This window comes from Cebidichthys violaceus, unplaced genomic scaffold, assembly GCF_023349555.1.
Source record: "Cebidichthys violaceus isolate CVI_PGR_0920_01 unplaced genomic scaffold, fCebVio1.0.p SCAF_2, whole genome shotgun sequence".
Taxonomy (NCBI): Eukaryota; Metazoa; Chordata; class Actinopteri; order Perciformes; family Stichaeidae; genus Cebidichthys; species Cebidichthys violaceus.
Window position 1 is genome coordinate 22,833,313 of NW_027176372.1, and position 12,441 is coordinate 22,845,753.

Consider the following 12,441-nt stretch of genomic DNA (forward strand, 5'->3'; position numbering starts at 1 on the left):
TTTTTTTTTCAATTTAAATTTTTTTTTTTCAATTTAATTTTTTTTCTTCAATTTAGATTTTTTTCAATTTAGATTTTTTTTTTCAATTTAGATTTTTTTTATTTTAATTTTTTCAATTTAAATTTTTCATTTTCAATTTAATGTGAAACGGGTCACATTAAATGTCAGCTAGACAGCAAAAGCATTAATCCAACATTAGTCAAACAGGATGTGGCTACAAACACCCCCCCACCCCCCCGAAAGAGTCACAAGCTGACGGTCTCACAGATCAAACGTTACCTGGGTGTGAGACGGAGCGAGACCCTTTCGCCCGTAGACTCCCACCAGAGCGTTCTTCTGCACCGAGATGTTGAACTTCAGGAAGCGCGGTTGCTCCATGCTCAGTTGAGAACGCCAGAACACCCCGGGCGGGACGCTCTGACCCGCCCTCTTCCCTACGTCGACCTGTCCCGTGTCGATGGAGTTGTTCTCCTGATGGAGCACGCTACTCCTTCCTGGAAGACAGAAACACCCCCACCCCCACACCCGCTCAGATGATGTCATGTGTTACAGAATGAAAACAGTCATCACTGAGCCTTTCATCAGATAAAACCCTCACATCTGAACGACCATTGTGTGCTTTTTTTGGATATCAGTATAAGTGTTGCATTCTATCGTCTGCTTTCAAATGCAATCTCATTCCTTTATTCAAGCGGGGACTTAACAATAAGACAGTCATATCTTTTCCAAATGAGCGGTGACCAAAAAAAAAGACAGGATTAAAAGTAATGGTTCCCCGCGGTCCATGATGCACTGCTCACAGTGGAAAAAAAAGACCAGATATAATTGGCTTTTATAAGACTCTAACAGGCCACATCTCCCATCTTTTCTCTGGTCCTGATGACTCACAGAGTAAGGCCTCATCTCAGATAAGGTCTAAATGGAATCTGTCAGATATACTGAGCGCTACCTTCCCAGAGCAATAACAGCAAATCAAAAACAATTTTTTTTTGCCGAACGATGTCCTTAAAACTGTGTCCTTAAAGCGCCGAAGACGGAGAGCCGGACAGCTTTAATATCGCTCACGCTCACATGAAGAACTGCAGTCCGCGAGGGTGCAATTACACGAGCGGATCACATTGTTAAGAAGAGGAATCTGCAAAGCGGTGTGAAGTCCTCGCCGTTAAAAGCTCTATTGTCGGAACGCAAACGGGCTCTTCACGGTTTACCGCGGCGATGACTTGTTCGGTGAACGACGCGGAGTCGTCCTGAACTCCACCTTTGCTCCCGCCTCTTGTAAGACGCGCTTCGGTGCGTCAACCGGCGCGTACGTTCCGCTTCGACTGTGTCCGTTATTCACGTCCCTCGGTGTCTTGTGTGTGTGTGTGTGTGTGTGTGTGTGTGTGTGTGTGTGTGTAATGAGGCCATTGCCTGTCACTTTAGCTTCAGTCAAAGCGAAAGACCGCAGGCCGAGTTTACCTCTGGGGAGAATAATAGCCGGCTATTGATTGCCTTTTAAACAGTCCAAAAACCTGCCTGGCGCTATCTTAATTAGCAGTACTTATGAGGATTTAAATCTAGCAGAGTTTAAACAATTGAGCTTTTGCCTGGCCCACTCAACTCAATTACCGGTTCCGTGGCGGCGCATTCTAAACACCGCATTGTTGCTTTTTGAGATTAATTTGGCGGCTTTTGCCGTAAAAGGTGAGGCGAGACGGCGGCCCGCCTGCTTGTTGTCGACTACTACGACGGCTGACGGTTATGATTACGCGAGTGCGAATGAGTCAATTAATATTCAGAAGGTGAAAGATCTCGATGAACTGCAAAGGGCTGACTGGGCGTCGTTGGCGAGGCCAAATGGTTTCCTGTCGCAGTTTGTCTTTCTTAATCGTCATTTGAACCTTTACTTGATTTCATTAATTTGGGTTCTTTAACCTTTTCTTAAGCTAGCAATTCACTTCAAAAAGCATTAATTATACACGGCTTTATTTCCTCTCATTTAATTTCATTTTAAGACTCCGTATAACTGCTCAACACGCTGCTTTTGCTGAGTTTATTATTCTGTTGAAAATACATAAATAGCCCCCCGATAGCACAACATTTTAAAAAAGCAACGGCAATCACCTTGACCAGAATGCAAAGCCCAACAAAAAGAATAACCAAGCGTCATTCTTGCGCATTAAAACTGTAAAGGCTCATTTGAATGTTAATTAGCGCTTTGCTGAGACGTCGGTCTTTCATATCCTCACCGTCAGCAGCCAGAGCCGTCACTACGCTCGACTGAGTGGGCCCCGTCTTCCCAACTCCTCCGTTTTCAAAAGCCGGCTGGTTGTCCAACTCTTGGAGCTGCCAATTGAGGCCGAAAAGGTGCATTGCTGTGAAATACACAAACAAACAAAAAACAAAATAAAAAGCATGAAACAAAAAAAAAAGAGAGAGCGCTGTGTGGGCTTCTAGAAATGGACAAACAAATAAGCAAATTGCTGCACAAAAAACAATCAGGCCACTTAGGAACAAAAGACCTGGTGGGAGAGCACACAAAAAACACACACTACAGTTTAACGTCCAACATTTCAGATTTTTGTGAGGCTGCTCTGCAACGGGTGGTTTGTGTGTAAACACAGCACTGATGGAGGCCAGACAAAGTCATTTCAATCAATACTTAGGGACCCTGTTGCTCCATCATGTTTCCTTGGGGAGCGCTGTTCATTAATGTGCCACAGTGTCTGCACACAAACTGTATCAAACAGAGCAGCATTCCCAGTTTTCCGACACAAAAGCTCTCACTTCAGACAAAGACGGACCAGATCCAATACAAAGCAGGAAGGACGCGGAGACACACGTGTGTGGAAGACCAACACGGAGGGAAGAGAGAAGAAAGCGAGAGTCTTTTAAGACGGAGCAAGAGCAGTTCATTGAGACAGACAGTCACAGCGGGGGAGGAGGAAGTGAAAGGGTTAAGATGCCACAACACTCTCCTCTCGTTGGCTTTCATTCAGCCGACCGGCTTTATTGTGTCGGTATCGGATGCAATCAAACTGTGTTCTTGTTGTTGTTGTTTTTTTTTTTTTTTGGGAAACTGAGGTGCTCCTGTGAGCGCAGCGAGGGGGCCGATCTCCTTCAAAGTCACCAGCCGGAGAACACGCTGAGGAAGCATCTTGATTTCCGACCATTTGATCTGGGAGAGGAACTTTTCTCCAACGCTTTGCAGGACGGATTTATTGACTGCGGCAAATAAGTCGAGCGGTGGAACGCGGGGGGGGAGGGGGGGGGGGGGGGATATCGCGTGTGAGGGGGAAACCAAACGAGGGGTTGAATACTATCACGGATAGTGTATCAGCGTGTGCTTTGTTAAAGCCCGCTGATGAATACGCTTGGCGTCAACACACACACACACACACACACACACACACACACACACACAAGCGCTGTCCTTGGGAGATCAAACGAACAGTTGCTCCGCAGCCTCGAGTTTCCCGACAAAATAAAGCAGATTCAACACTGAGTGACAATGTTTGGTTAAATTCAGCCAGCACTACTCTGAGTGTCACAGGCGACACAAACGACCGCCGACTGGTTCATCGATATCTTTTGGCGAGTCGGGCTTTTCTCCTCTTAATGGACTAATCTGGACAGAACCTCCCAACGTGAGATCTGTGCACTTCTGTTTCTCCTTGTTTTCCACCGTCGACGCCCGTTTCCTGTTGCTATTGACATCACAGCTTCATGTGTCAGTATTCACCAGCAGCACAGACGCAACTCAACGTAATCTGCCAACAATCGTCACTCACTTACCAAAAAAATACTCTTATTAGTTCATAAAACTGAGTGCATTCACCTTGGGCATGTAAAACTCCGACATTCATATTGTTTTCAAAGTGCTTGCTGTGTATATAAGGTAACATGTCGGTGGCTTTAAGCTGACGAAAGGCTGCAGAACCCGTAGAAAGCATGCTGTGCTGCTGCAGGACGTGGAGCATTAACCCGAGGTGAAACACCCTCCGCCTGAAGGAAAAGAAGTGACGCCTCCTCGCGCCGAATGATTGACAACGTGAAATTAGAGCAGGTTATGGCGTTGCTTAAAGGAATAATAAAGGTGGAATAATCTCTCACTCGACAAAACCTGTATTTACAGAATTAGCATTAAGTATTTCGGGAAAATGAAGCCTTTTAATTGTGAGAGAACAATCGCTCGCTGAGCTGACTGAGCAGACGACATCACACTTCATCAAATGAAACGCTGAGTGATAGACGGCGCTCTAACACACAAAGGGCTTATTGCCTCATAGCTCAATGTGCTTCTTTTAAATTGTGTTTTTAATGCAGCCCTGTGATGCTGTACTTGGGCTGATGGCAAACATCAGCATGACACAGTGATCATGCTAAACATGCTGATGCTCATGTAGAACGTGTTCGTGTTAGTTTGGCCTGTAGTCACGCTGACATTTGCTAATTACTGCTAAACACAAAGCTGGTAAAGGTTGTCAAACTGACACTTTGACCCCCAAATGATGGCGCCAGATGGAAAGTCAGTCGCCACCGACGTTATTGGAATTCATCCACTGGGGACAATGAATATTTCATAGCGTTTCATCCGATAGCTGTCGAGATATTTCACCCTAACCTACAAAATGTCAGCCTCTATGGTGGCACTGAAGTAAAAGTCGAAAAACACGTCTCCACCGGCTTGGTTCCCGACTCCAGTTCATTTAATGCGATCAGTGTAGAGACTCTCCACAGCTTAACGTTGGGCACTCACATCTCCCGGTGTCACAACATTTCCGGCTCTTGTGTATCAGGCGCGGCGCAGAACCACCAAGAGCCCCCCCCCCCCCCCGTCTTCACTGCTCTCACTTGCACCGGGACCTGAATCCCCACTTACCCCATCAACAAATTGCTTTGAGGTGAATAGCCCTCAATTTATTGAATTTGCATAAGTTATTCCTGCAGCCCAGGCCAGTTCAATTAATATTTATGGGCCACGAGCAATTCTCTTCCCCCGAGCAAGGAGCCGGGAAAGCTAGCCGCTATCTCCGAAGTCAAAATCTCGCCCCGTGGAACAACCTTCCTTCGATTTGTAAGTTCACAACATGTTTGTTTGATCTCTGACATCCACATGCTATTTAGTGTAGGGAAGCACAAACACATCTGAACAAGGGAAAATGCAACACAAGGCCCGAGATAATCCCCTCACGGCAGATTCCCCCTCTTGTTCACAAGGTTCTCGGTGGTGTTGTTACCTGGAAAGCTCCAGCAGCTAATTACGCTACAGATGAAATTGTATCTCTTCTCGATAGGCAAAATAAATAATGAATTAGTCGGCTAAGCAACCTAAGACATTAAAAAACATGAATGAGAATAAAACCTCTTAAGTGTTTCCTGTTCCAATATGCAGAGGACGCCATTCTGATGGCCAACCTCACCAACATAATTAGTCCATTTGCCATAGAGAGAGAGAGAGAGGTGACCCATCTGGAGTCACGGTGTGCCAGCAACAACTTGGAGCTCAACAGCCTCAAAATGATTGAGATAAACATTGTTTCATGCTGGAACCTGCCGGCACATCTCCCCCCCAGAAACCCCCCCCCCCCCCCCCCGGGGGAGAGGGGGGACTGCTTGAAAATAAGCCGCATTGCTCAGAGCACGGCTAAGATGTTCCCGTTCTCCGGGATAGCATCTCCTGCCGCCGCAATCGGGACGACAGCATCTCGAACGCGAGATCGACCAAGAGAAGGGTTTGTTTGTTTCCTTGGTCCGGTGGCAATTGGAGGAAGCTGCCTGTCGCCTTCTGTACGTCTCTGTGGGATTTCTAGATTTCTTCTTTTAGGAGTGTTAGATTAGTATCGGGAGAAGTCTTCTCTTTTTTTTCTCTTCTACTCAATCACCGACGAGGTAATCCAATCTCCTCTGGTAACTGGCGCGGCCTTGTTAAAACCAAAAACTGCCCACCGTGTCAACAATTTCATGAGGGCCATCGCTTTAATACACCGTCGCTTTAATAAAACCAGCCTTCACTGAAAAACACACGATTAACCGCAAATTGATTTTCACCCCTTTCTGATAAATTCAATTTTAAGGCTACAGGGAATTAAAATACTTCCTAAAAACCTGTGAGAAGCACTTTTACAAAGCAACTGATAACGGCTTCCTTCATTTAAAGACCTTCTTTTTTCTAAATCAATATATTCTCTATTTGTCTGACATTCAAAGGCAAACGTCCGAGCATTCTCCTCATCAACATTCTGAGGAAACGTGCTCACTGACGACGCTTTTCGCATTTTTGGTTCCGTTTCTGCGGTTCATCTTGAAGTGCATTTTCCAAGAATCCACACGCTGTTTCTGTATCCAATCAGAGCGATCGAAGCTGGATGATTACACCCCCCCCCCCCCCCCCCCCCCCCCCCCCCCCGTAGCTGAACAATTGCTGAGATTCTTCCAATCAGGCCCGGTTTGCAGAACTGGAACTGGAGAGAGAGCCTCACCTCAGCAGGCTTCGCCTCATTTGAATTACAGAAGCTGCTGTTGTTGGTCAGCCGGGGGTCCAGTTGTGAGACAAGTTCTACACGCTGTGCTTCAAATTAATTCTGATGAAAAATGTAAAATGTCTCTATTTGTTTCTAAAATAACAACGAGGAATATTAGTCTGAACCTGAGCCACGGCGAACTTCAAACGCAGTCCCATCCCAACATAGAACAGATGCAGGTGTGTGCCTGTATTTTGTCTTTGGGTTTGTCTTTGCACTAATGGGACCGCGAAGGGCTGACAGTAGAAAAGTATTAAAGCATGAGTGCACATTGTATCTATGTGAGTCATTGCACCTGGCAGGAGAATTGGCGATGGATGAAAGAGAGAGGAAGTGGTGGAAACACTATCAGACACCTGAGGCAAGTGGCAGAGGGGTGCATCTGTTTAACTCACACACACACACACACACACACACACACACACACACACACACACACACACAGCAAATGAACTGGAGCACCAGGCGCACACCCGCGTACTCTGGAATCGGGCCAAATATACAATTCCCAAACATCCGACAGGTCTACAATTAAACAAGTCGGTGATTGTCGAGATGAAAATGTTGTGAGTGAATCCAATCTGCTACAGCGGTTAGGGACAAAAAGCTGAACAAATGACTCCTTTTTCCCCGAGTAAACTGAGCAGATCTGTCACAGAGGCGCAGCAGGTACAACACAGAACCAGCGGCTGATTTCCTACACACAGAGGAGCAGCCAGGTTATATGTACACATCCATACTAATTTTATGATATAAGATCATGAACGACAACAAGTAACAGAACAGTTAGTCAATAAAGGGAATGTGAATATTGATATAGCACATTTATGACCTCTCCTCCCGGAGAGCACTCCCCCTTCTATTCACCAATAAAACACTGGTTATAGGATCTTCCCAACAACCCCATATTTCTCCTTATACAACTGTGTCACATTTCCCCTGCCTCCATGCCGGATGAATACTTATATATGTGCGCTGGGAGAGAGAGGCGCAGCGTAAAAGATTAAGGGCTCGGATGACAAGGGACGGCATGAGGAGACATGAATCTGTAACGGGTTTATCGCTGTGGTCAAGACTCGAAAGGTTAACAAGAAGTCAGATTCGACACATGCTGTAAAAAAAAAAGAAAAAGAAGGAAATAATGCCCAAAGGAGGGATGAGGGATGAGCATTAGTTTATCTTTCTCTTATTTTGTGTATAAGAAGAAGAAGCGAGATGTGGTTGAAGCAGAACACAGGCTGTGAGGACCGCGGTCTTCTGTAAAGATCAAGTGTTTGTTGCAGGAGTTCAGCTCCTCTGCAGGAGGGTTTGGGTTTCGTTTTTTTTTTTTTCTCACGTCCGCCATCTGCTCTGAACATTTCAAAACGCCCTGCCCTGTGTTTTCACATCACCCCCCCCCCCCCCGGAGAACACACTGTACATTCTGTGAACCGGGGGGATCAGAAGTGCAGCGATGACGCACCCCCCCCCCACCCCCCGGAGAACACACTGTACATTCTGTGAACCGGGGGGATCAGAAGTGCAGCGATGACGCACCCCCCCCCCCCCCCCCCTGTCAAAGGGAACTGCCTTGTTGGAAGCCGTACACTCGGGCCACGTCTGCGTATCTGACTGAGAGCTTAGTCAGACAGACGTTACTGAATCATATCAGGACATCTGCAATTTCTGCAGAAAGGAAAAGGCAGTGGAATAGAAATACTTCTGTCAGAGATCAAACTTCACACAGATTAAGAGGCCTGCTGGCTACATTCACTCCAGGCAACTTGTCTGTCATTTGTTCCGTTTGACTGACTGACATGTCTGAAGATTGTCTAATGCCACCGACGATAATGGAGTCATGTTTTCTCTCCGTAAAAAAAAGAAACGAAAGAAATATCTTTCTTCCGGCACAAGGATTGCTGTTTTTCATGCACCCGGGTGACAGCTTGCGCTGCACCTCCGCAACAGACAACAACAACAAGCATTCAGCGGCGATGTTCATGACAAAGCCTTGCTGTATAGTTAATTGTGTCTGGCTATACTGTTGAGATTTAATAGCGTTAACACACAAAGGGTCATCCGTCCTCCTCTATAGAAACAGATATCCTCGTGCCAGGCTCGGATCTCCAAGAAGTTGTTTCCCTAAAATCGCCCCTCCGGAGAATCAAGGAGAAAGTTCTGGTCTAATCCCCCCAGTCGGTACAGATGTTCAGCCTAGAATATCTGGTAAATGTGCGCAGTTTACAGATGAGATTCTTCACCTCGAGAAACTGCTTCCAAACACGATCAGGGACCGAAGTGCACCAATGTGAGGAAGAAAAGAGAGTTTCAAAAAAAAGAAAAAGAAAATGCACCACGGAGCAGGTGTAGACTGCAAGTTTTGAAGGCTGGTAAAGGTGTGGCCTCGAACTGATGAGGCCGACGTGTCGGCAACCGTACAGATTAAGAGTTTGGGGGGGGGGGAATGATAGAGACAGAGAGAGCGAGATGAGCAGAAGTCTTCTGGGGTAGGTCCAGATCAGGCGTTGACTCTTTGAACGGTCCAAGTCGTCCACTCATTAATCTTCATAATCAAATTGCGAGTCGAGATGAAGAGACTTTTAGGCCCGAATGCTGACCATTAAAATGGCATGGTTTATGATTCTGACATTTTCCTTTGGAAACTGTTTTAATTGTGTTTTCTCCCATTGCTTTCTGGGACCGAGGCACTTTAACACACAGGTCTACTAATTAAATATGCCAGCAACGACTGCAGCGGTCTTGTGTATCTTTTATTAGGTCTCAAAATCAAAACTCAAAGGTTTTTGCTGTCAAGACTTCAGGGAGTCGAGTCTCCAGCAGGCCAAGCTGCACATTCTGACTGACTGTGGAAATGTGTGTTTGATGTGCGTCTCTTATTAACACGATTATCTCAACAATGTGCCGTAATCTGCCGCGCACTGCTCTTGTAACGTTGTCATTTGAAGCAGAATAACTGTGAGCTCTCCTTGTGACAGACGCCGCACCTCGTCCTTACCGATGCAGTAGCAGAGAATGACGGACAGAACCACAGCGATGCCCACGGCGACCAGGGCGGTGCACTTCCAGGAGCAGTGCTTAGGGGACTTCTTGAACTTGAAAGCCCCTCTGGACAGGCTGTTTCTGGGCAAAGGGCGCGCCGGTGTGGAGTAAACCGTCCCCGTCGCCATGGTGTAGCCAGGGGCCGCCGCGCCGAAGAAAGGTGTCGTTCCCGTGCCCGTCTTAAAAAGGAAGTGCCTGCAGAAGAGGGGGGGGAAAGAAACACAACAGGGCGTTAATAACGGTAAAAAGAAGAGATGAAAGTTAAAGCCCTGATCCGCTTCATTTACGTGTCCATCTTTGTAAATGTTTAGCCGGATAAAAGACCTACTTAAATTGGTTCCTGCCCCCAATCTGTCCAATCAAATCGCCATATGACCAAAGAAAACAGTGAAATACAGTTTACCCTACGATACTAGTAACTCCCATGAGTATCACGCTGCAGGAGGAACTGGGTTGAATTCTAATATTCGGTTTATTCCTGACATTGGAAGAGGTGAACAAAAAGTACCTCATAAAAACAATCATCTCCCACTTGCCCTTTTACAACTGGGCCTTTGCTAATAGCCCATTATACCTGGGGTAATTAAGAGGGTTTAATCAAATGCACTACAGAGTGATTGTCCTATTAACTTTTAAACCCCACGTGAAAAGCTCTTAAGTAAATGAATTAAGCCTTGTTGCCACTCTTGCCTCTACTTAGAGATTAATACCCAAATGCCTCCAGGCTTATGGGGACGACCAGGGAAATTGGACAGATTGACCATGCATTGCGAACAATTCCATTCCAGACACGTAAAATAAAAATAAAAATGCACTGTCGAGCAATATTCCCTACTTTGTAGATTAATGTTGAACAGCTAATTTCTTTCAGATTCGAAAAAAACCCTAATAAACCTAATTTTAACGTAATAAAAGTGGTAAGAAACGGCTTAAAAAGTCGCACGCAACCTTTTACAGTGTTTTAAGGGGGTCATGGAGATTCCAGGAGGAGCGGGTTGTCATGGCAGCCGCTAATATAAATACAACCAGTAAACTGATGAAGCAGTGTTTGCTCATCAATTATTCGTGTGGCATCTGTGAAGTCTCCATGTAAGTTTTGTCGGCTGTTTAATCCCAACTGTGAGTCTGTACTAAAAGAGCTGGAGAGCGGCTAATTGGGTGCATAATCTGAAGATGAGCCGTTAAGGACCGAAATCCGATGTAGTGGCACTTACTGATCACAGCCCCCCCCCCCCCCCCCCGCTTATCTGATGGGAACGGTGGGCCAACAAACCCAAAAACAGTTTAACTGTGGCGTTCTTTTAGTTGGACTAAATGTTGACTTTGAAGACTTTCCAGCGTTGGTGCTCAGGGAAGTCAGTAATCAGATATTCGTCAAATCGTTTTTTTTAACGGCTTTGATTTACGAAGGACGCATCGTAAACCTACACCGTAATGCATCGCTCGTATTTCAACCCCGCTGCTGATGAATTCAGCTACTTCCTGTATCTCCTGCGAGGATACCTCTGGTTCCAAAAAAGCCTCCTTTGATCAATGCTCGGCTAAAAAAAAAAGAACAAATGTCAGATGTGGATCGTCCGTGTGCTCCTTGATGCCCCGATTGACACGTGCCGTCGCCGACGGATTCCATTTAAAGGTTACAGCGTGTCACTGCCTGAATGACAATGCTCAGGGCGTCTGCAAACCCGGGACAGGTTCAGGTTCTTCAATCTGGAACAATCTGTGCTGCTGCTGCGGGACGGGCAGACGCTGTAATACACGGTTTGGGTGTGAATCGAGGTCAAAACTTGTCTGAGGCAGACGTGCAGTCGCAGAGAGTTAAGCGTAAGTGGATGCAATCTGATGAGGTAGACAGAAAGGGATGTGATCCTGTGAGTTCATCTGTGCGTGTACACACACTCTATTAACGGGAGGCGAGTAGAGATGACGCGGAGACACTTTCGCCTGTAAATAAAAGATCTCGAATCTACCCAGCTCTCATTTATGCACAAGCGCATGATGTCCTCACGGGCTCCTAGTCAAAGACACCCAAAACATCAGCTGCACATCTGTGCCAGGTCACACGCAGAGGTCGCGATTTTTACTGAACGACAAACGGAAATAAAATGGTAATGAATGAATGTGTAAAATAAAGACATATGTAAACACATCGTGAAATGGTTTATTTGCACAATCCGGTTGATTGATCAATCTGAGCGCACATATAATTAGCAGAAGCATATGGCACGCTGTGGGGTGGTTGCGAAACTAAAGTGTCAGCTGTATTTCAGTCATTTATATCCCTTTAGCTTCGTACGAGGAAGTGCAGCGCGAAACTAGAAGCTGTCAGAATCGGTGTGTAGCGCCGTCACTGGGACATTTATTGCACTCTGCGTTAAATGTAATTCTGGTGTTGATGGTGTGTGTGTGTGTTTTTTTTTCTTCTCTACACAGCAGACTGAAGGGGTCTAAAGATGAAATGCTGTTGGACATGATTAACAAACACACGGACCGGTGTAAATGTCTGCTGGATGACCGGCTAATTGATTACAGCCTAGTGTGATGCAACAAGGCACATTACTATGCTAATCCAGCGATAGCAATGCGGCGCGCTTTGAGTGAGCGAGGGGAGACAATCGAGAGAGTGTGAGACCGAGAAGGGAAAGAGAGCAAATGAATGGTGTGCGTCAGTGTGATCGCGCTGCGTTTGTGTGCACGCCTGTCTGTCCCATTGAGAACGCCGGCGACACAAAAGCAGCAGCCAGCCTGGACTCCCCTGCTCTCGCAGCATTGGCTTGTCATCGGGATGACATTTGAAAACATCCTCGCCGGGGACAAAAGACTAAACAGAGAGTGGGTGGATTTTGTCTACGGCTAAGCTCCCGGCTGGAAGGGTGCGAGAGAGAGAGAGCACAGTAGA

General features: G+C 46.3%; 1 protein-coding gene across 3 annotated transcripts in view; it reads right to left on the bottom strand.

The window, feature by feature from the left end:
- The window catches only part of si:dkey-237h12.3 (teneurin-3), an 81,619-nt gene that overhangs the window by 40,834 nt on the left and 28,344 nt on the right, over positions 1-12,441 (bottom strand). For 2 of the 3 annotated variants that reach the window (XM_068715198.1, XM_068715197.1), the window contains exons 3-5: positions 9,499-9,737; positions 2,229-2,354; positions 280-494 (exon numbers count right to left, since the gene is read on the bottom strand). In XM_068715198.1, coding sequence (XP_068571299.1) covers positions 280-494; positions 2,229-2,354; positions 9,499-9,670 — 513 coding nt within the window. In that variant the 5' untranslated portion in view covers positions 9,671-9,737. The remainder of the gene's footprint in view (positions 1-279; positions 495-2,228; positions 2,355-9,498; positions 9,738-12,441) is intronic. The other variant, XM_068715199.1, reaches the window with a different exon arrangement.